Source organism: Mobula birostris, chromosome 1 (assembly GCF_030028105.1).
Source record: "Mobula birostris isolate sMobBir1 chromosome 1, sMobBir1.hap1, whole genome shotgun sequence".
NCBI classification, from domain to species: Eukaryota; Metazoa; Chordata; class Chondrichthyes; order Myliobatiformes; family Myliobatidae; genus Mobula; species Mobula birostris.
In genome coordinates, this window is record NC_092370.1 from 236,068,382 (window position 1) to 236,094,696 (window position 26,315).

Here is a 26,315-nt window from a genome sequence, read left to right on the forward strand (position 1 = left end):
GTAGGGTTTAAATAAACCATTGTAAATATGGATTTGCTTGAATTGTCCTGAATTTTTCTTTGATCTTTGGTGCATAAAATGTTGAATAGTGTGGACCAAGCAGATCTTTTTCCACCAAAAGGGTCTCCATTTGATGCTGCTTTGTCAAGTACAGAGGCTGCTTCATAACTACCAGTACTCTCCCACCATGACTACTTTCATGCAACAACGGTCGTGATCAGAAGTACCCTGCAGCCTGTGGCATATTGCAATTTTTTTTTAACCTAAGGAAGCTTTGACCACATCCTTGAATCCTTTCCTCCCTCTGAGGTAATCTTTTCCTAGGCTTGGAAGTGTGTTTCTTTTGAGAGGCAAACAATGACACCTGCCTAACAGAGCTAGCACAGTGCAACTTGGCTTCTGGGGCAATACCGGTTCACTTGTGTTTCTAATGGATTTGGAGGATATCACAGGGAGATCAGTATCTTCTTGCCAGTGCTTTGAGGCACCTATTGTCAGTAGTCCAAATCCAGGAAATGTAATGGAGGGCAGGAATCACTGCCAATTCATAGAACACAAGTCCTGGGTGATCTTGGTCCTTTATCTTCAGTGGACAAAGGACATTGTTCATGTACTAAAAATAATTGAATTTCAGCAATGCCGAAACATAGAGATTCTACAGATACTGGAAATCCAGAGCAACACTTAAGATGCTGGAGGAACTCAACATATCAGTCAGCACCTATGGAGAGGAAACCATCAACATTGCAGGCCAAGATCCTTCATCAGTCATGATAAAGGGTCTGTGCTTGAAACTTCAACTGTTTATTCCTCTACAGATGCTTCCTGACCTGCTGAATTTCTCAGAATTTCAGCAAAGTCTGCTTTTGAGAGTTGGCTCCTGAGAAATAGGAGTGGTTCACTCTTCCGGGGTCTCTCCATGAAACATTGTCAGAGGCTTTGTATAGTAGCAGCAGTTGGTGGAGGACCTTGTTTACTGTATGTTGTGGAGGAGGTGACAAGTCTTAAAAGTTTTCCTTCCATTAGCCCCGTAGATTTGTTCCAGTTAATCAGAAAAATTGTTGGAGGAGGTGAGGTGAAGCATTTCCACACATGGTAATCTTTCTCACTGATGCAGCTTTGTAACAGCAGGCTGCAGTGCGTACTTGTTTAATGGTAGCATGAATTGGCACGAACTTGTGGTCAGAGGGAAATGAATTTGTACACGTTGTTGAATTATGGAAAGTTCACTACTTCCTCCTGTTTGATGTAATCAAGATTTAATGAGATTGTAAAATGCTACCAAAGATATAACAGTTCTGCTCCCTGCATTTCTCCTAGAGTTGTCACACAAAGGCAAAATGATCTCCGTGGTGTCTCTTGATGGACAAAATCCACCCTATGAACTTGTTTAAGCTGGCACTAATGAAGCTGGGTGATAGCTTACTAGTAGCTCAAAAGGCAACAACATGACTAAAAACATCATTAATAACACCTTTTAAATTCCAATGAGTACAGGTCCAGAGCCATCAAATGCTCCTCATACAATAACCAGAATCATTCTTGTGAACATCCTCTCAACCCTCTCCAAAGTCAGCACAACCTTTTTTTGGGGGGATAAGGGGTCAAAAACTGCCCACAATACGCCAAGTGAGGCTTCACAAGCACCTTATGAAGCCTCAGCATTACAGCTTTGCTTTTCTATTATAGTCCTCTAGAAACGAATACTGACATCGCATTTTCCTCCCTTACCATCATCTCAACCTGTCAGTTAATCTTCAGGGAATCGTACATGAGGATTTTTTCCCCCCAGGTCTGTTTAAAGAGTAAGAAGCAAAAGTAGACATTGAACAGATGGAAAATGATGCTGGTTGGTCATGGAGAACAATGAAATGGCAGTAAAACTAAAGTATTTTGCATCAGTCTTCACTGCAAAGGCACCAGCAGCATGCCAGAAATACAAGTGTGTCAGTGGATAGAAGTGAGTGCTATTACAGGAGGAAGTGCTGGGGAAGCTGAAAGGTCTGAGGGTAGATAAGCCACCCAGGGTTCTGAAAGAGGCAGCTGAAAAGATTGTTGGAGACATTAGTAGTCATCTTTCAAGAATCACTAGGTTCTGGAATGGTTCCAGTGGGCTGGAAAATTGCAAATGTCACTCCAGTCTTTAAGAATGGAGAGAGGCACAAGAAAGTAAGTTATAGTCCAGTTAGTCAGCCCTCAGTGGTTGGGAAGATTTTACATTATTAAGGGTTAAGTTTCAGGGTACTTTGAAGCACATGACAAAATAGGCTGAAGTCAGCATGGTTTCCTTGAGGAGAAATCTTATCTGACAAATCCGTTGGAATTCTTTGAGGAAATAACAGGCGGAAGAGACAATGGATACTGTTTGTTTTTTCGGAAGGCCTTTGACAAGCTGCTGCACATGAGGCTGCTAAGCAAGATACTGTAATATTACAGGAAAGGTACTAGCTTTGACTGACTGGCAGAGAGCAGAGGGTGGGAATAAAGTGAGTCTTATCTGGTTTGTCTTCCAGTGACTAGTGGTTTTCTACAGGGGTTGGTGTTGGGTCCACTATTTTTTATATGTTAATGATCTGGATGATAGAATTAACGACTCTGTAGCCAAGTTTGCAGCTGATGGTTATGGGGCAGACAGTGTTGAGGAAAGCAGTCTGTGGGACTCTGACAGATTAGGAGAATGGGCAAAGAGCCAGTAGATGGAATACTGTGCAGGAAAGTGATTTATCGTGTACTTTGGTAGAAGGAATAAAAGTGTAAACCATTAAATGTGAGTGAATTGAGAAATTGGAGATGCATAGGAGTTTTGGAGTCCTAGTGCAAGGTTCCCTAAAGTTTAACTTTCAGATTGTGTTAGTAGTAAGGAAAGCAAGTCAGAGGACTAGAATATAGAAGCAAGGATGTAATGCTGAGATTTTATAAGGTCATATTTTGAATATTGTGAGCTCTTTTTGGGACCCTATCTCTAAGAAAGGATCTGCTGGTATTGGAGAGTATCCAGAGGATGATCCTGGGAATGAAAGGGTTAATGTATGAGAAGAGTTTGATGGCTCTGTGCCTATACTCACTGAAGATTGGAAAAATGTGAGGATCTCATTGAAACCTACTGAATATTAAAAGGCCTAGATAGAGTGGAACATTTCCAATAGTTGGCAAGTTTAGGATCAGAAGGCATAGAATCAGTTCATGAAGATTTCCTTTTAGAACAGAGATGAGGAATTGCTGTAGTAAGTGGGTGGTGAATCTGTGAAATTTGTTGCCACGGATGGCTGTGGAGGCCATCATTGACCATATTTAAAGTGGAGGTTGATAATTAAGTGTGTCAAAGGTTATAGGGAGAAAGCAGGAAAATGGGGCTGGGGGGAAATAAATCAGTCATGATGGAATGGTGGAGCAGACTCAATTGGCTGAATGGCCTAATTCTGCTCTTACGTCTAAGGGCATATTTACACAAATCTATTGTCTTTTAATTAATGTGCTATTTCCATTCCTATGTAAAATTAAGGATATGCTATCATATTTGCTTGCAATAATCAACAAGCCACACAATCATTTGTGAGATTATTACATTGGAGCAGCCTCCAATCCCGGTGGTAGGGAGGATGCGGTAGGGGAGAAATCGGTGACATTTAAACTGGGGATAAGGGTGATAAAATTATAGAAACGCTCAGTGGATGGAGGCACATCAGTGGGTAGGGGAAACAGTTAAAATGTTTCACAGCAACACCCACAACATGCTGGAGGAACTCAGCAACTATAGAAGTGAGTGAACAGTTGTTTCGAGCCAAGATGCTTCTTCGGGACTGCAGGGGAAGGGAAGGAGGACAAGCTAGAGGTGGTAGGTGAAGTCAGGCGAGAGGCATTCAAATAGAAGCCGGGAGGTGATAGGTGGAAAAGGCATAGGGCTGGAGTGGAAGGAATCTGATAGGAGAGGCGAGTGGAACATTGGAGAAAGGGAAGGACGAGGCGGTAGGTGAGGAGAACAGCTAGAGGACAAAGTGGCGAAATAAAGGAGAGGAGAGCATTACCGAAAGGAGAAGGGATTTCCATGCCATTACGTTGGAAAATATCCAGAAGCACAGCTCCTCCTCCCTGAGAATGAGGAACTGGAAGCGAAGGAGGAGCCCGCGTCAGGATTGGGCGAGGAGGGAAGGAGTCCGTGTCGGGATTGGGTGAAGTGGGCGAAGCCCAAATCGGGATTGGATGAAATTCGAAAGCGTTCGCATCGGGATTGGGTGAAGCGGAGAAAGCTCAGGACAGGATTGGGTGAGGCGGAGAAAGCTCAGGACAGGATTGGGTGAGGCGGAGAAAGCTCAGGACAGGATTGGGTGAGGCGGAGAAAGCTCAGGACAGGATTGGGTGAGGCGGAGAAAGCTCAGGACAGGATTGGAGTGGGGGCAGCGGAGTCATATGAGGCCTCGGAGTTGGATCCGCTGTCGCTCCTTGCTTTGACTTGGTCGGTTAGGGAAAGGACATGGAGCGCGGGTGTTGTGTGTTTGCTGGTCTGCTCGTCTTCCTGGGCTTATGGGCCCTGTCGGCTGCTGACCCGGTGAAGTTCATGGACTGCGGTGAGTGGTGGGACCTGGTGAAAACTTTTGGTATGGTGATTTGCTTCCCGTGCTCCCACCAAACTTCCAGAGTTTCACTCCCTTCCGGTTCTCTTGAAAAGTTTATTAACCGCATGTGTTTTATTTACCGGTGAAATTAGAATGCTTCATCTGGACTTTGCGCCCCTCTCTTTAATTTCCAGGAAGACAAGAGTAAACGCGGGCCACCCACTGAATACGGTGCCAGAGTGTGCTGGCTGATTCGACCTAACTTTCCTGTGGTGGATCGGTGGGGTGATGGTGTGTGTGATTCACTTTCATGTGATGCAGACTGAGTGGGTTCCAGACAAATGTTTCTTTATGGAGTTACTGCTGATAACAGACTTGTTCAAAACAATTAATTGGCACTGAAAACAACAGGAATTCTGCAGATGCTGGAAATTCAAGCAACACACATAAAAGTTGCTGGTGAATGCAGCAGGCCAGGCAGCATCTCTAGGAAGAGGTACAGTCGACGTTTCAGACCGAGACCCTTCGTCAGGACTAACTGAAGGAAGAGTGAGTAAGGGATTTGAAAGTTGGAAGGGGAGGGGGAGATCCAAAATGATAGGAGAAGACAGGAGGGGGAGGGATGGAGCCAAGAGCTGGACAGGTGATTGGCAAAAGGGGATACGAGAGGATCATGGGGCAGGAGGTCTGGGAAGAAAGCCAGGGGTGGGGGGGGGACCCAGAGGATGGGCAAGGGGTATATTCAGAGGGACAGAGGGAGAAAAAGGAGAGTGAGAGAAAGAATGTGTGCATAAAAATAAGTAACAGATGGGGTACGAGGGGGAGGTGGGGCCTTAGCGGAAGTTAGAGAAGTCGATGTTCATGCCATCAGGTTGGAGGCTACCCAGACGGAATATAAGGTGTTGTTCCTCCAACCTGAGTGTGGCTTCATCTTTACAGTATAGGAGGCCGTGGATAGACATGTCAGAATGGGCCTCCTCTACTGTAAAGATGAAGCCACACTCAGGTTGGAGGAACAACACCTTATATTCCGTCTGGGTAGCCTCCAACCTGATGGCATGAACATCGACTTCTCTAACTTCCGCTAGGCCCCACCTCCCCCTCGTACCCCATCTGTTACTTATTTTTATGCACACATTCTTTCTCTCACTCTCCTTTTTCTCCCTCTGTCCCTCTGAATATACCTCTTGCTCATCCTCTGGGTCCCCCCCCGTCTTTCTTCCCGTACCTCCTGTCCCATGATCCTCTCGTATCCCCTTTTGCCTATCACCTGTCCAGCTCTTGGCTCTATCCCTCCCCCTCCTGTCTTCTCCTATCATTTTGGATCTCCCCCTCCCCCTCCAACTTCCAAATCCCTTACTCACTCTTCCTTCAGTTAGCCCTGATGAAGGGTCTCGGCCTGAAACGTTGACTGCACCTCTTCCTACAGATGCTGCTTGGCCTGCTGCGTTCACCAGCAACTTTAGTTGGTACTGAGTCGCATTTGTACAGATTCTAGTTCATTCTTTGTCATTTTGACTAATTTGATGTAACGTTTGTTTCACATCAGTACTTGTGAGATAGAGGTACGAGACTGCAAAAATGCTGGAATCTGGAGTGTGGGAGGAACTCCGTGAGTGGAGCAGTATCTACGGCGAGTGAGGGTGAAGAAATTGTTTCGGGTGGAGACCCTAGAATAGGAGTGATATTAGTGGTGTTAACCAGAGATAGTTTCATCTACAACTGGCAGTTTTAAGACATTGTTCCACTTTCTGCACGTCCACAGCCACTCCCTTTCCCACCTACAATAAGGTTGGTATTGTTGCCTTCCCTCTCCCACCCTATCAGCTTCTCATGGGGAGTGCCTTAATAATGAAGAGCTTCGAGAATTGGCAGAGCAACGTATCCTGGATGAATCTGAGGGCACGGATGGAGAAGAGGAAACGCCAGCAGGACACCTCTCCACAATATTCTTCAGCACTGGCTTCACCGCGATCGCGCAAGTCGTGGATTCATCCATAATGACCCTGACTGGGAGTGGAGCAATAAGGCAAAGAAAGGTGTTCTCAACATCATTTCCTGCTACCAAGAACTGCTTCATGAGAGGAAACTTAAGAAAGGGCAGTCAAATCTCGACAAATACTTGAAGAAGGATCCAGAGAGTTAGAGGAGGACCCTCAGCCCGGTCCCCCCTCTAAGATGTGATCACCACCCGCTTCCCCCCGTTGTTGCTGCTGTGTGGTGTTGCTGCTCCACCGCTGTACAAGTTAGACCTATTTGCTCCGCGAATTACTGTGTATACATAAAATAATATATGATGTATCTCACTTTGATTCTTTTAATTGGGCACAATGTTCATTTACATAATGTTATAATAACCTGCATAGTGCTGATTTACATACTGCCCCACCCCTGAGGGACTCATCCTCGCCTTTGAGCGGGGTCTGAATGTGTAGAAATCCCTCTGTCCGGTTTGCCAGGAGCTTGCGAGAAAGGCCACTCAGCTCAAGTCCATGCTGTCTCTGAGACCAATCTTATGAGTCCTATTCCCCACATATTTGCTTGTAAAGAAATCTTTCTTGATGCCCATCAACTTCCCCTGCTTCTCCTGCCACCCGCCCACACCAGGCAGTTTACAGAGCCCAGTTAACCTGCCAGTATGTCGTTGGGGTGTGCGAGGAACCTGGTACACTTGGGAACTTCACAGCAAAAAGGTGCAAAGTCCAGTCAGTGGGCTGTGTCCCTCTCCTGTTCTGACCGTAAGACACAGGAATAGAATTAGGCCATCTGGCCCATTGAGTCTGCTTCGATATTTCAATCCTGGCTGATCCCTTTTTTTCTCCTCCTGAACCCCAGTTCTCAGCCTTCTCCCCGTAACCTTTGATGCCATGTCCAATCAAGAACCTATAAATCTCTGCCTTAAATACACCCAACAACCTGGCCTCCACAGCTGCATGTGGCAACAAATTCCCCAAATTCACCACCCTTTGGCTAAAGAAATTTCTCTGCATTGGTTTTGAAAGGGTGCCCCTCTATCCTGAGGCTGTGCCCTCTTGTACTAGACTCTCCCACCATGGGAAACATCCTTTCCACATCTACTCTGTCTAGGCCTTTCAACATTCAAAAGGTTTCAATGAGATCCCCCCTCATCCTTCTGAATTCCAGTGAGTACAGACCCAGAGCCATCAAATGGGCCCTGTATAATAATTTTTTCATTCCTGGAATCATCCTTGTGAACCTCCTCTGGACCCTGTCCAATGCCAGCACATCTTTTCTACGACAAGGGGCCCAAAACTATTTACCATACTCAAGGTGAGGCCTCATCAGTCCCTTATAAAGCCTCAGCATCATATCCCTGCTCTTGTATTCTAGATCTCTTGAAATGAATGCTAACATTGCATCTGCCTTCCTCACCACTGACTCAACCTGCAAGTTAACCTTCAGGGTGTTCTGCACAAGGATTCTCAAGTCTAACCCAAGTCTTTGACCTCTTGTTTTAAGGAAAGCCAGTTTGTTTTGGCATTTTACTGCCATTAGGATTCAACAATTTCAGATAAATCCACCTTTTCAATTTGTGTGGGATTAGAATGTTCTAATGATAGATCCTCATTTGGTACCATTCGTCTTGTTTTCTCTCTGCAGAGACTGTCTGGATACATTTGCTTTTGATTAATTTTATTTAGGTTTTAGATGAGACGCTGTTGTCAAATGCCCAAAATAGAGAACAATGCTGAGAGACTATAGCACTCTAGAATTTATTAAAGTAAATCATAAATGCAGTTTCTGCAGATGCCGGAAATCCAGAGCAAAATGCTGCAGTGGATGAACTCAGCAGGTCAGGTAGCACCTGTCGAGAAGAATAGTCAACAAGTCAGGCTGAGATGCTTCAAGACTGGGAAGGAAGGGGGAAGAAGCCAGAATAAGGGGGGGGGGGGGTGTGTGTGTTTGTTTTGTCATGGTGAATGTCCCAGGACCTGCATTTTTATTGCTCTGTCTGCCACTAAGCTTGCTGCTCCCTCCTTTAACATGTGAGGAAAGCAATCTGAGTTTGCTTACATATGGAGTTCCAGTGTATTTCCTAGTTCAGGTGGCTTGTTACTCAGTGAGCCTGCTAATGGCAAGATGCTCCGTTGCTCGCTGTTTTCCTCCCTGGTGGCAGTTTGGGAAGTGCCAATTGCAGCCATCGCTCTTTACTTTTCAGTAGACATGGTGTTGACGTAGTGAAGAGAAGCCTTTTTTTTTAGGGCATTGGATCTGTTGCTTTATTGCAGTACTTCCATCTCTTGTGTCAATGGGATCTTTGGGTATGCAAATTGGCTAGAACTTCGTGCATAACTACGGTGACCTGTATTTCAGTTATTTCAAATGTAGTGTTTTGGCACACCCCATGCATTTTCTTCTATCGGCCTCTGGTGTTTGTTCAAGATATGACATGCAAAGCCCACATGTCAGCAGTTGTTTGTTTTCTAGTATATTAGCAAATGTGTAACTGCCCAAGGGAGAGGGACTAGGCAGACACAGAAGCAAAACTTACAATAGCTTTTTCATAGCTCTTTAATTTTACTGCCATGTATCGTTGGAGTTGGAAGACTGTGTGGATGGAAGGGAAGAAGAGGCTTGTTTTGTTGCTTGTGTTCTACTCAACACCCTATGTTGGCCCCAGCATATGTGGCAACACTTGTGGGCTGCCCCCAGCACAAACTTTGGTGTGTAGGTTGTTGACACTTCGCTATGTGTTTTGATGTACATGTGATTGAATCTGAATCTTTTCCATCTTCTACAGAGAAATGTTCAGTCAAGAAGAATAATGTCTGTATATTCAGTACTATGCAGAAGTCTTAGGCACTGTAGTTTGGTGTATGCCCCCCTGCTGCTGAAATTAAAGTTTCAAAAAAAAATATAGTTTGCTTCAGACAAAAAGTGAAATTTATTCCATGTCCCAGATATTTGTAGGAATTTGAATTCAGTAAAGGTAAGCTTCTGTCTGAACTGCAGTGACGTGGTGGCCTTCTGTGTGGTCTCCAGAGAAAAGGAATTCCTACCTAAAGGGTAGAAAGGGTTTGAGTTAAAGATACAGAAAGGAAGAAATAACAACAATAAATATCGAGGACTTGAGTTGAAGAGTCCGTGAAATTGAGTTCATAGGTTGTAGCAGCAGTTCAGTGATGGGGCAAATGAAGTTACCCCACTGGATCAAGCTCCTGATGGTTGAGGAGTTCTGAGGATCCTGCATTGTACCACCTTCCAGTTGGTTTGATAAAGCTGCAATTAGTAAATATAAAGAAGAAGAAGAAGAAGAAAGCCCTTAACTCCGAGTGGAGTCATCGGGACGCCGTCATGACGGCGTTTTTTTAGCAGGCTTTCTTATTTTTACGAGGCCGAGTTGCTAGCTCGACTCTCAACCCCGCACGGATGGAAAGCGTGCAAGGGAGCCGGCTGGATTTGAATTCGGGAGCCTTCGCTCCGAAGTCCGGCGCTGATGCCACTACGCCACCAGCCGGCTTAATTAGTAAATATATTTTTGTTATAATTTTGTGGTATGTGATCTGCTATTTCTTGCTGACTGATAATTGTGTATGGGCAGTATTCACACAGCATTCACTCAATCGAGGTTTCTTTAATTGGAACATCACAGTGTTCCTGTTAGGTTGAACCTCAAATCATACTGACTGTGGGCGTATATCGTTTATGAATGGTGGCCTCACCGCTGAGTCATGTGGCTGTTAGCAGAGTTAGCTAATGAGCCTGGTGAGAGGGCTGCAGGTGGATAAGATGAGAGGCAGAGATGGTGGACAGCCAGAGACTTTCTCCTGGGGCTGAAATGACTAACAGAGGGTATAATTTAAAGGCATTTGAAGGAAAGTAGGATGGGGTTTCAGAGGTAGGATTTTACGCAGTGGTTTGTGGGTGAAACGTGCTGCCAGAGATTGTGCCAGAGGCAGATACATTAGAGACTCCATTACTCTTTCAACCTCATGACTTGGGACAAAAGCCTGGATTAATCTTAGCATAGATTAAAAGTTCAGTGCAACATCTTGGGCTGGAGGGCCTTCCTGTACTTTAATGTTCTATGGTCTCTGTTCTGTGATAGACTCGAGGAGCTGTGGAGGCTGTTCTCAATGCTGCAGGGTGTTTGTGCGACCAGTAGAAGATGTGTCCAAGATCATGACTGATTCTAGACTGAGGAAATGTGGGAGCCTGCCATTGTGCGCACATTCTACAGTTCTTGATATTTGGCCCCATCACAAATGTTTTGTGGTTGGCAAATACTTGCAGTGGTTGTGAGGGGGTGCAGCTGCTCATTGGTGAGGGTGGTTTGAGGGTTGGGGAGTGTTAGGGGCTGTGCTGGAACCCACTGCCTATGTGTGAGAGAGTGTAGACACCCATCGTCCGGAACTCATTCATTCAGGTGCCTTGCCGTTCGGCGTGCGCGATCTTGTCTCTTCATCCATCGCAGTCCCTAACCCTCCGAATTGTAGTTGATGCCTCTCCTGTTTCTAACCATGATGTTATTCCATCTTTAATTTTCATTCTCTGCCTCTGCTTTTTCCTTTCAGCTTTCCAGTTGTAACTAAATGTTCAAATGTGTCTCTTCGCATGTTGTGTCCAAAGAATTTTGATTGCTGTTCTCTGATTTTTTTTTAAGTAATATACGTTTTGTTTTCATTCTCTGTAGAACTTCTTCATTGGTTATCCTGTCCGTATATGATATGCGTGGCTTTCTTCTGAGGAGCCACGTCTCTGCTGCATTGATTCGTTTTTCCATTGCGTTTGTGATGGTCCATGACTTGCAGCCGTACATCAATATAGGAAGAACGTAGCAGCTGAGAGTTCTAAGGCAGATGTCAATCACTATTTTCCTGTTCGTTAGGATGTTTCTCATTTCTGTACATGCTGTTCTTGCCATTGCTATTCTTGCTTTTATGTCTCTTTCGCATTTGCCATCAGATGTTACCCATGATCCAAGGTACTTGAAGTTGTGAACTTGTTTCAGGATTTCATTTGCCAATACAATCCTACAGTTTGGGATATCAGGTTTCTTTGATATTACCATTACTTCAGTTTTCTTTTTGTTTAAGGTTAGGCCAAGTCTTTCGCTCTCTGTGTTGATGGTAGATACTAGTTTTTGTAAATTTACTTCACTGCTATCAGTACTGTATCATTGCATAGTGGAGGTTGTTGATATTGTATCCTCCAGGTAGGTCTTGTGTGGTTCTCATGATGTTTTCACTGTACAGGGAGAGCAGGTCTGGTGACAGAACACAACCCTGTCTGACTCCTTGCTTTATTGGCTGATATTCACCAATCTCGTTGTCTATCCGTATGACTGTACTTTGCCAGTAGAGCTTCCTGATTAGTCTGAGATCTTTTCCATCAATAATAATATTTTTAAGCATTTTCATGATGACTTGGTGTTTCACTGTGTCAAACGCTTTTGTGTAGTCAATGAAACAGAAGTATAGGTCTTCTTGTACTTCTGTTGACCTTTCAATAATATTCTTGAGAATGTAAGTGGTGTTTGATGTTCCCTTGCTTTCAACAAAGCCGCACTGTTCTTCACTGATCTCTGGTTTAATTTTGTTTCTTATTCTGAGCATGATGATTCTAAGTAGAATTTTTCTGAGGTAGCTCATTAAACTAATTGTTCTGTGTTGTCCACACTCTGTTGCACCTGGTTTCTTTGGCAGTGCAATGAATATTGTCTTTAAAAGATCTTCTGGTACTTTACCACTGTATATTCTATTCAATAAGATTGGTAATTTCTCTACATCAAAATCTTCTGGTGCTTCATGCAGTTCAACCGGAATGTTATCTGGTCCTGATGATTTCCCCTTTTGCATTTTCATAGCATGTTCCACTTCTTCTTTCAGTACTGCTGGGCCCTCGTTGTTGCCAATATCAAAGTTGTCCTCTCGGTCTTTGTCGTCGTGTAGGTCTTTGATGTATTCTGACTACTTTTGCATTGTTTTTCCTTTTTCCATTAATTGTAGAGCCGTCTTTTGCTTTTATACATACTGTTGTTGCCCCACTTTTTTTTCCGATTTGTGACCTCTTTGATCACGTTTGCTGTTGTTGGTCTTCTGCAATTGTTCTATTAACTCACATTTGTCCTTCAGCCACTTCTCTTTTGCTTCCTTGCACTTGGTTGTTATCTGTGCATGCAAGGATACATAGGCTTTTTCGTTTTCCTTACATTTTCTTCTTTGTTCCATAAGATTCAGAATTTCTTCTGTCATCCATTGCTTTATACCTTTTTTCTGTTGTTTGGGAATCACCTCTTCTGCTTGTGCTAAGCTGTCTGAGGTTTTCCCATTGTTGTTCTATAATAGTGATGTTTTGTAGAGCCTCGAATTTGTTCTTCACTGTTACTTGGAATTCATTTTTGATGTCTTTTTTTCTCAAAAGTCCCAAATTCAGCTTTGGCTCTACTCTTGGTCTTTTTAAGCTTTCTGTGTCCCAGGTACATCATGCTGATTATTGGTACGTGATCACTGTAGCAGTCTGCACCTGGATATGTTTTGCATGATTTCAGAGTATTTCTATGCCTTCTTATAAGCACGTAATCAATCTGGTTTCTGGTGTTATTCCCTGGTCTCTTCCATACTGAATAGTCATGCAGAATACAGCCCTGCCTCACTGGGGAACGCTGGCTAATTGTTGAAACGGAGTTGCTGCATTGCAATGTTTAAACACTTGTTACATTTAAAGTACTCTTCATATAACTTAAGAGTCTTTTCCCCCAGAATTGAACAGAACTGTCCAACAAGCAAATTTGTCTTTGAAGCTTAGTAAAGACTTTTTGGTAGTACATCCTGAAATGTTTTCGTTAACATGTCAGATTCTTGAAGGTTCCCTTTCTTGCTGTGTCTAATCTACATGTGATTCCTTGCAGTGTGCTCTTCAAAACTGCCTGTTCACCATTTCCCTTCACTGAACCTCAACTGTATTTGTCATTGTTTTCATTTCTTAACTAAGTTTTATGGGGAAGTGGTCTGGAAATGAGAGCTGTTAGCTCTTCACTGCAGCTATCACATGCTTCAAAACTATTTGTGCAATTCCACTCATGTGAGGGAAGGTTGCTGTTCATTGTTTGAAAGCCAGTGGTTCGGGTGGGAACTGTCTGAGGGCTAAAGTTCATTCTGGACATGGCCTGTTGCTGTACGTGCAGAATCCCTGTTGGTGTTCTGCTTCGATCTCTCATTATTTATCTGGGATGTCTCTGAAATAACTGACATTAACTCTTGTTGTTTCAGGTTCAAAATCAGGGAATCTTACCATGGTGGATATCACTGCCTGTCCCTCCTTGCCATGTCAACTTCACAAAGGAAAAACGTATGGTGTGAACGTCACCTTCATTAGCTGTAAGTGAGATTGCTTTGCTCAACTGCCTGTGTATGGAAGCCATGCTCTGTTCTGTGGAGCCCATTTCTGTTCAGAAAGAACTTGTCCAATACAAGTGAGCTGTTTTCACCCTGTGTAACACAAAATGCTGGATGAACTCAGCAAGTCGGACAGCATCTATGGAGTAGAATAAGTCTTTTGGGTTGGGACTCTTCCCGACTGGAAACAAGGGACAGAAGCCGGAATGCAGTTGATAACTTGCATGGCTAAACCAACCTTCTATGTAACTGATAAATTGGATAAAGATCTAAACTTTATTCATTACTTTAAAATAGTAAAGTAGTAAAATACCTCCACATCAGTTTTAATATCAAAGGTATGTCATAAAATTGTTAACTTTACAGCAAGCAGTGAAATGAAATAGATTATGAACATAGAGAAACTGAATTACAGTAAGTATGAATATGTCTATTAAATAGTTAAGATAAAATAAATAATGCAAAAAAAGGAATTTTAAGAAAGTAGCGATAGGGTGTTCATGGGCTCAATGGCCAATTATGAATTATTTGGCAGAAGGAAAGAAGCTGTTCCTGAATAGCTGAGTGTGTGCCTTCGGGCTCCTGTACCTCCTACCAGATGGTAACAGTGAGAATGGGGCATAACCTGGGTGGTGGGGACCCTTGATGGATGCCGCCTTCCTAAGGTACCGCTCCTTCAAGATGTCTTAGATATTACAGAGGCTAGTATCCATGATGGAGTTGACTAATTTTACAAGTTTCTGCAACTTTGATTTTGTGCAGTAGCTCCTCCGCGCCCCCCCCCCCCCCCCAAATAAGGTCAGGCAGCATGGCGGTTAGTGCAATGCTTTATACAGACAAATGAAGATCAGGGTTTGATCAACACACATCAAAGTTGCTGGTGAAGGCAGCAGGCCAGGCAGCATCTCTAGGAAGAGGTGCAGTCGACGTTTCAGGCCGAGACCCTTCGTCAGGACTAACTGAAGGAAGAGTGAGTAAGGGATTTGAAAGTTGGAAGGGGAGGGGGAGATCCAAAATGATAGGAGAAGACAGGAGGGGGAGGGATGGAGCCAAGAGCTGGACAGGTGATTGGCAAAAGGGATACGAGAGGATCATGGGGCCTCCTGGGAAGAAAGACAAGGTGGGGGGGGGAACCCAGAGGATGGGCAAGGGGTATATTCAGAGGGACAGAGGAAGAAAAAGGAGAGTGAGAGAAAGAATGTGTGTATAAAAATAAATAACAGATGGGGTACGAGGGGGAGGTGGGGTATTAGCGGAAGTTAGAGAAGTCGATGTTCATGCCATCAGGTCAGAGGCTACCCAGACGGAATATAAGGTGTTGTTCCTCCAACCTGAGTGTGGCTTCATCTTTGCAGTAGAGGAGGCCGTGGATAGACGTGTCAGAATGGGAATGGGATGTGGAATTAAAATGTGTGGTCACTGGGTGATCCTGCTTTCTCTGGTGGACAGAGCGTAGGTGTTCAGCAAAGCGGTCTCCCAGTCTGCGTCGGGTCTCGCCAATATATAAAAGGCCACATTGGGAGCACCGGACGCAGTATATCACCCCAGCCGACTCACAGGTGAAGTGTCGCCTCACCTGGAAGGACTGTTTGGGGCCCTGAATGGTGGTAAGGGAGGAAGTGTAAGGGCATGTGTAGCACTTGTTCCGCTTACACGGTTAAGTGCCAGGAGGGAGATCAGTGGGGAGGGATGGGGGGGACGAATGGACAAGGGAGTCGCGTAGGGAGTGATCCCTGCGGAATGCAGAGGGGGAGGAGGGAAAGATGTGCTTAGTGGTGGGATCCCGTTGGAGGTGGCAGAAGTTACGGAGAATAATATGTTGGACCCGGAAGCTGGTGGGGTGGTAGGTGAGAACCAGGGGAACCCTATTCCTAGTGGGGTGACAGGAGGATGGAGTGAGAGCAGATGTACGTGAAATGGGGGAGATGCGTTTAAGAGCAGAGTTGATAGTGGAGGAAGGGAAGCCCTTTTCTTTAAAAAAGGAGGGCATCTCCCTCGACCTAGAATGAAAAGCCTCATCCTGAGAGCAGATGCGGCGGAGACGGAGGAATTGCGAGAAGGGCATGGCGTTTTTGCAATCAGGGTTTGATGTTTGATTTGTATTACTCTCCAAGGAGTTTGTAAGTTTTCCCTGTAAAAGGGCAGGTTTGCTCTCAGATGCTTGGGTTTCCTCCCATGTTCAGAAGATGTATGGATTAGGGGCTGTGAGTTGTGTACATGTTATGTTGGTGCCAGAAACGTGGCAGCCATCACTTGCTACTTCAGCGCAGTCTGCTCATTTGATTTGAACCAAAGCAGTGTAGTTCACTCCATGCCTTGATGTGCATGTGACAAATAAAGCTAATCTTAAAAAAAAACAAGTGTAATTGGATTGGATGCATTAGACACTATTGCAAAAATCGCAAGAAAGAAATGAGGTGAAGGGAAAATGCAGAAACGACCATTTATCTCTCTGAGGCAGTTTGTTGGTCACGGTCAACCATGGATGCTGCGTGCCAGCTGTCTATGTAACATGCATGCCTGTACACAAACAGGTCAGGGTAGTGCCATATGGGGAACAAGCTGTTGCCCAGATACCAGACTCTCTCTCCCCCCCCCCCCCACCCAGCTGATGAATCCAAAGGAACAGCAGAGACCAATGCAGTTTAGCCCCAGCAGCGTCACAGGAGCTGCCAGTCATCGTTGAACTGAATTAGGGACTCGAGCTCCAGGTGTTTATTCTGTTTTTACTCCTGAAGCTTACCCCATGAGTGGGTATAGCCGCAAGGCAGTAGAGTTTTCCTGTTAGATGAGCTACCAACTGTGGGTGATGATCCCCACCTGCCTGATGCGACTGGTTCTCGTGCTCCAGCTTGTGCACCCGTGGTTCCACTGGGCTTGGTAACTAGCTACATGTGAGGGCCAGCAGCTGGACTTGGTTGTCACAAGCTATTTGAGGCATAAGCCATTGGGAGCATTCAATATAGTGGGAGCTTATTCTCCACGACCACACCCAGCTATGACAACCTCAGGGAATCTTACCATTTATAAAGCATTGGTACTAAAGAGTGATTTGGACTTTGCGAAAGCTCTTTTTTGTAATTCCTGCTGGTGGTTGTGGCTGTCTTAGTTGAGTGGGAAGTGGCTACAAGAGAGGAAGCATAGTCTTCATTTTTGGAGTGGCAGCTCTCTGGTTTCTTTGGGTCTTAACCAATCCATTTCTCCGTAGCTTTGTCCAGCTTTATGTGATATGGTCTCTGAAGTGGGGTTGTACTGGAGGTGAATGAACTGCATTTTTTTATCTCGTGCTGTAGTTTCCAATATTTATATATTTGCAACTTTCTGTATAGTTTTCTTTGAAACTACCGTTGCAAAAAAGTTTATGAACTCTTTGCAATTACTGGTTTTCTACATTAATTACTGTGTGGTCTGATCTTTATCTGTCCCAATAATAAACAAATGCAGTCTACCTAAACTAAAAACACACAAACCATTGTACTACTTATCAATACTGAGTACTCCATTTAAACAGTCTCAGTCTAAGTTCAAAAAAGTATGTGAACCTATGGGGAAATGTCCTTGTGCAAAAGCTATTTGGAGTCAGGTGTTCCAAGCAATGAGATTGAAGGTGTGGGCTATGGAGGTGCCCTACCCTATTGTTTAAAATAAAGACACCCAGTCAGGTTACTGATAGAGCCTGCTCTTCCCAAGAAAGACCATACCTCAATTAAAACGATTTTCAGAGGACCGTTAGAAGAATAATTGTAGAGATGCATGAAGTTGAAAAGGTACAAAAGCATTTCTAAGGACCTGAGTGTTCATCAGTCCGCAGTAAGAGAAATTGTCTAGAAATGAAGGAAACTCAGTACTGTTGCTACTCTCCCTAGGAGTGGGCACCCTGCAAAGGTCACACCAAGAGCACAATGTACAATGCTGAAGGAAGTGAAAAGAACCGAAGTGTAACAGCAAAAGACTTGCCGAAATCTCTAAACTTGCTAAAATCTCTGTTCATGTGTCCACTACAAGAAAAGTACGGAACAAGAATGGTGTTCATGGAAGGACACCACAGAGGAAAATGCTGCTGTCTAGCACAAAAGCATTGTTGCTTGTCTCAAATTTGCAAAAGACCACCTGGATGTTTCACAATGCTTCTGGGGCAATGTTTTGTGGACAGGTGAGACAAAAGTTGAACTTTTTGATAGAAATGCACGCCACATCGTTTGGAGAAGAAAGGACACTGCACACCAACACTAAAACCTCATCCCAACTGTGAAGCATGGTGGAAAGAGCATCGTGGTTTGGGGCTGCTTTGCTGCTTCAGGGTCTGGACAGCTTGCAATCGTTGAGGGAACAATGAATTCAAAATTGTCTGAAGACCACTATACAGGAGAATATCAAGGTAGCAGTCTGTCACCTGAAGCTTAATAGAAGTTGTATGATGCAACAACATAATGATCCAAAAGTCAACAACAATGGTATAAAAAGAAAATTTGTCTTTTTGGAATGACCAAGTCAGTCCAGATCTTAACCCGATTGAGATGGTGTGGCATGACCTGAAGAGAGCTGTTCATACAAGGTATCCCAGAAATATTGATGAACTGCAACAGTTTTGTATGAAGGAATAGTCTACAGTTCCTCCTCGCCATTGTGCAAATCTGATCAGCTACAAGCCAGCGAGCACTGTGAGGGTCATGTTTTTTGACTTCAGTGCGTTCAACACCATCCGCCCTGCTCTGCTGGGGGAGAAGCTGATAGCGATGCAGGTGGATGCTTCCCTGGTGTCATGGATTCTTGATTACCTGACTGGCAGACCACAGTACGTGTGCTTGCAACACTGTGTTTCTGACAGAGTGATCAGCAGCACTGGGGCTCCATGGGGGACTGTCTTGTTTCCCTTTCTCTTCACCATTGACACCTCGGACTTCAACTACTGCACAGAGTCTTGTCATCTTCAGAAGTTTACTGATGACTCTGCCATAGTTGGATGTATCAGCAAGGGAGATGAGGTTGAGTACAGGGCTACGGTAGGAAACTTTGTCACATGGTGTGAGCAGAATTATCTGCAGTTTAATGTGAAAAAGACTAAGGAGCTAGTGGTAGAGCTGAGGAGAGCTGTTTTCATCCGGGGGGTCAGTGTGGACATGGTGGAGGATTACAAATACCTGGGGATACGAATTGACAATAAACTGGACTGGTCAAAGAACACTGAGGCTGTCTACAAGAAGGGTCAGAGGCGTCTCTATTTCCTGAGGAGACTGAGGTCCTTTAACATCTGCCGGACGATGCTGAGGATGTTCTACGAGTCTGTGGTGGCCAGTGCTGTCATGTTTGCTGTTATGTGCTGGGGCAGTAGGCTGAGGGTAGCAGACACCAACGCAGAGCATCATAGGAAGTTATTCCTGCCTGTGGCCATCAAACTTTACAACTCCTCCCGTGGAGGGTCAGACACCCTGAGCCAATAGGCTGGTCCTGGACTTATTTCATACTTCACTGGCATAATTTACGTATTACTATTTATGGTTTTATTACTAATTATTTATGGTGCAACTGTAATGAAAACCAATTTCCCCTGGGATCAATAAAGTATAACTATGACTATGAAATGTTCAGTAGAGGGTTTGCTGCTAAAGGGGGTTCTATCAGTTATTAAATACAAGGGTTCACATTGTAGTCTAGACTGTGAATGATTAAACAATGTGTTCAATAAAGACACGAAAAGTACAATTGTTTGTGTGTTATTTGTTTAGGCAGATTGTGTTTGTCTATTATTGTGACTTGGATGAAGATCAGGCCACATTTTATGAGTAATGCAGAACATCAGGTTACTGCAAAGGGTTCAGACTTTTTCTTGCAACTGTAAATTGAAATGATTACATTCTGAGACTGGAACAAGAAAACATGTTAGCCCTGCTCTGCTCTTTTTACTTTCCTGTTTGGAGTTCCGAGCCAGCTATAGCTGTAGTCTACACTTGCTGCATTGCTAGCTGAGTCTTGAAGTTAAGTTGGATTGTCACAACATATGATCAATAATTAGGAACTTAATTCATGCAGCAAAGCTATGGGCAGTTCAACAGATGAACCTACTACTACCTCACAACTTGCTCAATTGGCCCTTGTGTAGGCAGGTGCAGTGGAAATTGAAGTCAAGTTGATGGGCGTGCAAGAATAAAAGTAAGGGGGTGGGATTGTTCCGAGACCTGCTGTAGATTCAAAAGGATAAACAACTTCTATGTCAAGAATTCCTCAAGGTGTAAATTCCTGTATGACTCATGTAGAGATTGATAACGTATATTACAATTGAGTGCATAGATTCAGGTGAATTGATATCATGGTCACTTGCGGGGATGGGCACGGCCATTTTCTCCCCAACCCCTCATTTCTGCCACTCCTGTTTTATCTCAAGCTCAGAGGTGTGGGAGAATTGGATTGTGAATAGGGCTTTTGTTGTGCTATTTTTGTGTCCAAATTGGAATATCTTTCTAACTGAACTACTTATCTTTCAGTAACTACAAGCAAAACGAGCAAAGCTGTGGTTCATGGTATCCTGTCTGGCATTCCACTTCCTTTCCATCTCCCTAATGATGATGGTTGTAAATCTGGAATTCAGTGCCCTATTCGAGTAGGTCAGAAGTACAACTACATCAATTCTTTGGAGATCAAAGAGGAATATCCCTCAGTAAGTATCCTCAGAATTGATAGTGAAATGTCCTGACTTTATGTGCGTGCTTGTTGAATGTCAAGCTAAATAACTTGTGGGCCAACTAACCATATGTATGTAGTCATTTGGAATAAGGACGCAGTTTGGGGATCTTTCCAATGGATCTATCCTCTCCTGAATACTAGAAAAATGACAAATGTTGCCAATTCACGATGGAACTCATGAAATGTATACATTCATCAGCTGCCCAGAATCCAACCAACATGTGCTGAGCGTTGTCGAAGTAACCCTTTGCCGATAATAAAACAAAGTGGAAATAATTAGCCCCAGAACACATGCACTCTTAAAATTCTTTTTATTTTACTTGTGCACAAGGAGAGAACACACTAGTCTGAAATTTGAACAGAAAACTGCTATTTTTATTCAGAATTGGCTTTCATTTACGGATATTGGTCATTGTAAATTGTATAGTTTGAATTTCTTAACTTGCAAAATCAATCGCCACTCACAGTAGAAGTTTTAACAGTTAGTGGAAACTTTGAGAGGATAACCAAAGTTAAAGACAATAGAGCCATAGTTGGGTATGTTTCACATCCCTCCGATACTCATCTGAGTACCCCCCCCCCCCCAACATTGAGGCTATGCCTCAGGAAGATCTTTCAGGAAAGGTCTCACTCATCTTGCTGCAGTTTATCTCAGCTGTAGTAAGCACAGGTGTCTCTGGCGGTCTCACTCGACTAAAACTGCTCCAGGTAATCCTTGCCTTACCGCAACTTCCGCAGCCTCACTCCTGTGACTCTTGGCTGGTAGAGGTTAACTGTGGACAGAGTCCTAGAGACTAATGAGATATATTTTAAAACTTCAATGGGAGGTGAGGATGGGGAATTGCTGGGGCTCTGACAGATTTTGAAATTTTTGCTAGTCACAGATGAGATATCAGCCATTGATTTGTTAGTCATGTGCACCTAGATACAGAGAATAACATCTGTTTTCCATGCCATACATAATCACATTGAAGAAGTAATAGGAAATTAGAATGCAGATTATAATGTTACAGTTGTAGAGAAAGTTCAGGTAGACAAACTATTGTTTGATAACTGAATGGCAGCAAGTGTGATGTTTTTATTCAAAAGAGGCTATGGAAATAAACTCCCAGGTCCTTAAATACCCAGCTTAATGTCAGCAGGAACAAAGTTATCAGATGATGTTCTGTAGAACAAGAAAGATTAAGTTGCACTTGGAAAGCCATGGATCAGTCAAATGGTCAGCATGGTTTTGTTGGGGGGGGGGGGAGAAACACGTATGATTAGTTTGATTGAACTTTTTAAAAACTGTAACAAGGTGTAGTGATGAGGTTGTTGTCTACATGGACTTCAACAGGGTTGACAAGATCCCACCGGGGAAATTTGGTTCAGAGGTTTAGAGCTCATGGGATTTGGGTATGTTTACAAATGAAATGAAAATGGGTAGTATTGGTGATGACAATGAGGATAATGTGTTACAGGATGATATCAATGTTAAAACTGACAGCAATGTAATTTAATCCTAGTCATTGAGATAATGTACTTAGAAAGATCAGGGAAGACTACGGCAAAGCTATGAAAGAAGGCTTTCTCGAGTAGTAAGTCTCAGGTTGGGAGCAAACTTAATGTACAAGCCCAAGAATCTCAAGTTGTTGGGAAAGTAGATAAGATGGTGATGGAAGCATTCAGGATACTTGCCTTCATTTACTGGAGCACAAGTACAATAAGAGGGAGGTTCTGATTTATTTTTATCAAAAATTATATGATAAATTATTGGTTTGTCCATAACTCAAATATTATGTACTATTCTGGACACCAAACTTGGAAAGGATGTGATTACACAGTAGAGAGTGCAAAGGAGATTTGCCTTGGATGGAGTGCTTCAAAATGAGAAGAGACTGGATCGGCTAGGTTTGTTTTCTGAGGAGTGAAGGGGCCTTAGGCAGACCTGATAGAAGTATATAAAATTGAGGAACATAAATTGGGTAGATGGTAAACCTTCTCTCCCCCCTCCCCCCACCACCATTTAAAAAAAAAACAGCAAAGCTATATAAACATTGAGAGCCAAGTGTAGGAGGTTTAGAGGGCAGAAGAGGGAGATTATTGGCACCCAGTGGGTGGTTAGAATCTGAACGCACAGCCTGAAGGGGGAATTGACAAAGCATGAATGTCCATGGTCCTTAGTAAATGGGATTACTGCATATTGCTCACCATAGACATTGTGGTTGAAGGGTTTTCTTGCTCTTGGTTTTACTCTAAGGTTTGTGGCAAAGTTCTTGGATGCTACAAAGATGGAGGGGTATAGGTGGTGATGAGGAGGCAATGCAATTGCAGCAGGACTTGGACAAATTAGAAGAATGGGCAAAAAAATGGCAGATGGATTAAAATGTTGGGAAATATGTGATAATGCATTTTGGTAAAAGGAACAATAATGCAGACTATTATCTAAATGGAGGAAAAGGTTCCAACATCAGAGGTGCAGAGGGACTTGGGAGTCCTCCTGCAAGACTCCCAGAAGGTTAATTAGCAGGTTGAGTCTGTGGTAAAGAAATAAATGCCAACATTGCATTTGCCTTCAAGGGGAATAGAAACAAGAGGTTATTGATGAAACTTTATAAGACACTGGTCAGACTGCAGTTGGAGTATTGTCAACAGTTTTGGGTCCCTTATCTCAGAAAGGATGTGTTGTCATAGAGTCCAGAGGAGGTTCACAAGGATGATTCTGGGAATGAAGGGATTAACATGAGTGTTTGGCAGCTTTGCAGAATGGTGGGGTGGGGAGGGATCTCATTGAAACCTACTGAAATTTGAAAGGACTTGATAAGGTGAATGTGGAGAGGATGTTTCCTCTGGTGGGGTTATCCAAAACTAGAGGGCAGACCTCAAAATCGAGGAGTGACCTTTTAGAACAGAGGTAAGGAGGATTTTTAAGCCAAAGGGTAGTGAATCTGTGGAATGTTTTGCCACGGACTGGTGGAGGCCAAGTCTGTGGGTGTTTTTAAAGCGGACATTGAAAGATTCTTGGTTGATTGGGGATATAGTGAGTGGGCGGGTGTATGGGGTCAAATGGGATCTGGGATCAGCCATGATAAAATGGAGTGCACTGGATGGACTGAATGGCCTAATTCTGGTCTTATATCTTGTGGTCTGTGTAATAAAACTGCAGGAGTAGTCAGGCTTACTCGTAATGTGGAATTTCTTCCCACTAAAGCTATTAGCTATGAGGGAAGATCGGATAGGCTGGAAAAGATTAGCTGAAGAGAGGTGTGATTGATGTGTTCATAATTAATTGGCCTTGATGGAATAATTATAACCCCTTGGCAAAGGAGTTGGGGGAAATGGCTGTAGATTTTAAAGTAATTAATTGAAAGATCAGGGATCAAGTGAATAAAATTTCTTCTGAATGGATGGTGGGAATTTGGAACTTGGTTCCTTGAAGGTCAGTGGAGCCAGAAAATTTCATAATTTAAAAAATGTTTGGAGGTCCATGACCTACAGGCTTTAGACCTGGAGTTGGAAGGTGAGATCAGACATATGGGACTGAAAGACCTCCTTTGTGCCATAAATACATGGAATAGAAAATTAACAATTGTGTGTGTTTATGGAAGGGAGTCAAGAGTAAATGATTTCCCAAGTTGCTTGCTACAAATAAAAGAATAGTGAAAAGTAATTGAACTTTCTAAAGTCTGATTTGCAACGTGTAAAATTCTTTTGGGAAACAGAGGGGACAAGAAAAACACCTTTTGCTGTTGATAGCTAGAGGTCCCTGTCCTGATACTATTTGTTCACTATACCCCACTCATCTGTTCTGGTTTCTCTTCTGCATTTGGCATCTTTAGCTATTAATAAGGGGAAACTGTAGACTGTAACCTCTGTCAGGTAGTTGTGGTTTCGGAATTCGTTGGGTCTGCAGTGATCTCTGGTGGTGGGGAGGGGGGATTAATTAAGGCCATAGGTTAAATTCTGGCAAACAGGGGTTCTGGTGGTTAGAGTATTAAATCTTGTGATTTTTGGATGTCAAGATTAAGCTACACAATACTTTTTTTCTTTGTACTGTCTTGCATAATTATGCTTGGCATGATCTGTCTGGATCAGTACCTGTAACAATAACAAACCCCTATCATTATCAGTTGGAGACTGGTGATTATTTCCAGAACTTTCTGGAAAGTGGCTAGTGCATTTAATAGTGTTTCTGGATGTGGTTTTAGCTGTTAAGTGTCTGTTGTCTCTGAATATGTGAGATCACCAATGGAGTGAGGCATGAAATTGAAAAGTTTTGATTGTTGCAGATGGTTCTTTGTGATATGGTTATATGACAGCATTTCCTTTCTATCCCTGCAGGTTAAATTGGTGGTTAAATGGCAGCTGCAGGATGATAAGGACAGAGACATCTTCTGTTGGGAGATTCCCATTGAGATTTCCAGCTAAATCACCAGCTCAAATAACAGCTGATTTTTTTTTTATTTTGAAGATTGTTTAATCAACTGCACAATGGAAAATTAAGCCAAACTGTACAAAATAAGAACAATTTTCATTTAAGAACTTGAACAAATTTGTAATTTCATAATGTCATTTTTTAGAATTTCTGTGACATGTTCCTGACTTTTAATATAGATCAATTTTGTAAACTAACCCTGTATGGACCAATAATAAAATAAGACAACTATATTTGTGCTTAAATCCATTTTAGTCTGAGACATGAGGTTTCATTTTAGTATCTATTTGCTTTAGGCCCTCCAATAGCCAAAAGGACCCTGAGTAGCAGATAGTCAAATTCTGGAAAGGTACAAAAATAGGAGGGTTGTTGGCACGAGTGACTTCAATGTCCTTAATAATGATTGGCACCTTAGTGCAAAAGGTTTAGATGAGGTAAAATTTGTGTCCAGGAAGGATTCCTGACACAGTATATGCATAGGCAAACTAGAAGAGAAGCCATACTACAGGAGTTCCCAACTCTTTTTAAATACCATGGACCTTGATCTTCAACTACGGAGTCTGTGGCCCCCAGGTTGGGGAACCTCTACCACACCGGATCAAGTAGCAGGCAAGTGGATAATAGAGCTTCTCAAAGGAAGTGTCAGGAGAAATTGATGAAGGTAAAGTGTTGGATGTGGTATATATGGATTTTAGTAAAGTTTAGCAAGGTTTCCATGTTAAACTCATTCAGTGACTCAAAGCATAGGAATTGTGGCATAAGGTGGAGTATATTCTGCCTGCCTGGAAGTTGGTTCTACTGGTGTTCTGAAGGGATCTGCTCTGGGTTTTTTTTTTTGTTTTTTTGTGTTATAAATGACTTGGGGGAGTGGAGGGGTGGGTTCTCAGTTTGCAGATAACACAAAGGTTGGAGATGTTGTGGATTGTGCAGAATGTTTTCATAGATTACGATGATGCATTTTATTCCCATAATATGTGAAGTGATAGGCTTTGGCAGAGTACAGGTTTAATGCAGGATTCTTTGCGGTGTGGAGGAACAGAGGGATCTTGGTGCCAAATTCCATAATTACTCAAAGTTGCCTTGGAAGTTGATAAAGGTGTGGTTAAGAATGTAGGTGGTGTGCTGGCCTTCATTGGGTTTGACAGGGGATTGAGGTCAAGGTTGTGAGGTAATATGGCTCTATAAACACAGGTTAGACCACATTTAGATTTACTAATTTAGAGATACAGTGCAACCCTAACCTAATTCTGTGGCAATTTCAATGACTGTTAACCTACATGGTACATCTTTGGACTATGTGAGGACCTG

General features: G+C 43.2%; 1 protein-coding gene across 1 annotated transcript; it reads left to right on the forward strand.

The window, feature by feature from the left end:
• Positions 1 to 4,355: 4,355 nt before the first annotated feature.
• LOC140205933 (NPC intracellular cholesterol transporter 2-like) lies at positions 4,356 to 25,256 on the forward strand. The gene is made up of 4 exons (XM_072273832.1): positions 4,356 to 4,565; positions 13,787 to 13,894; positions 20,395 to 20,567; positions 24,914 to 25,256. Exons 1-4 carry the CDS (start codon positions 4,472 to 4,474, stop codon positions 24,998 to 25,000), a joined length of 462 nt encoding a protein of 153 aa, XP_072129933.1. The 5' UTR covers positions 4,356 to 4,471; the 3' UTR covers positions 25,001 to 25,256.
• The last annotated feature ends 1,059 nt before the right edge of the window (positions 25,257 to 26,315 follow it).

Bases quoted from the DNA above. Each gene is read 5' to 3' on its own strand.
- LOC140205933 (XM_072273832.1), top strand. From the start codon at position 4,472: ATGGAGCGCGGGTGTTGTGTGTTTGCTGGTCTGCTCGTCTTCCTGGGC. The intron at 13,895-20,394 runs GTAAGTGAGATT...CTTATCTTTCAG, and splicing joins GAACGTCACCTTCATTAGCT to TAACTACAAGCAAAACGAGC. The intron at 20,568-24,913 runs GTAAGTATCCTC...CTATCCCTGCAG, and splicing joins TCAAAGAGGAATATCCCTCA to GTTAAATTGGTGGTTAAATG.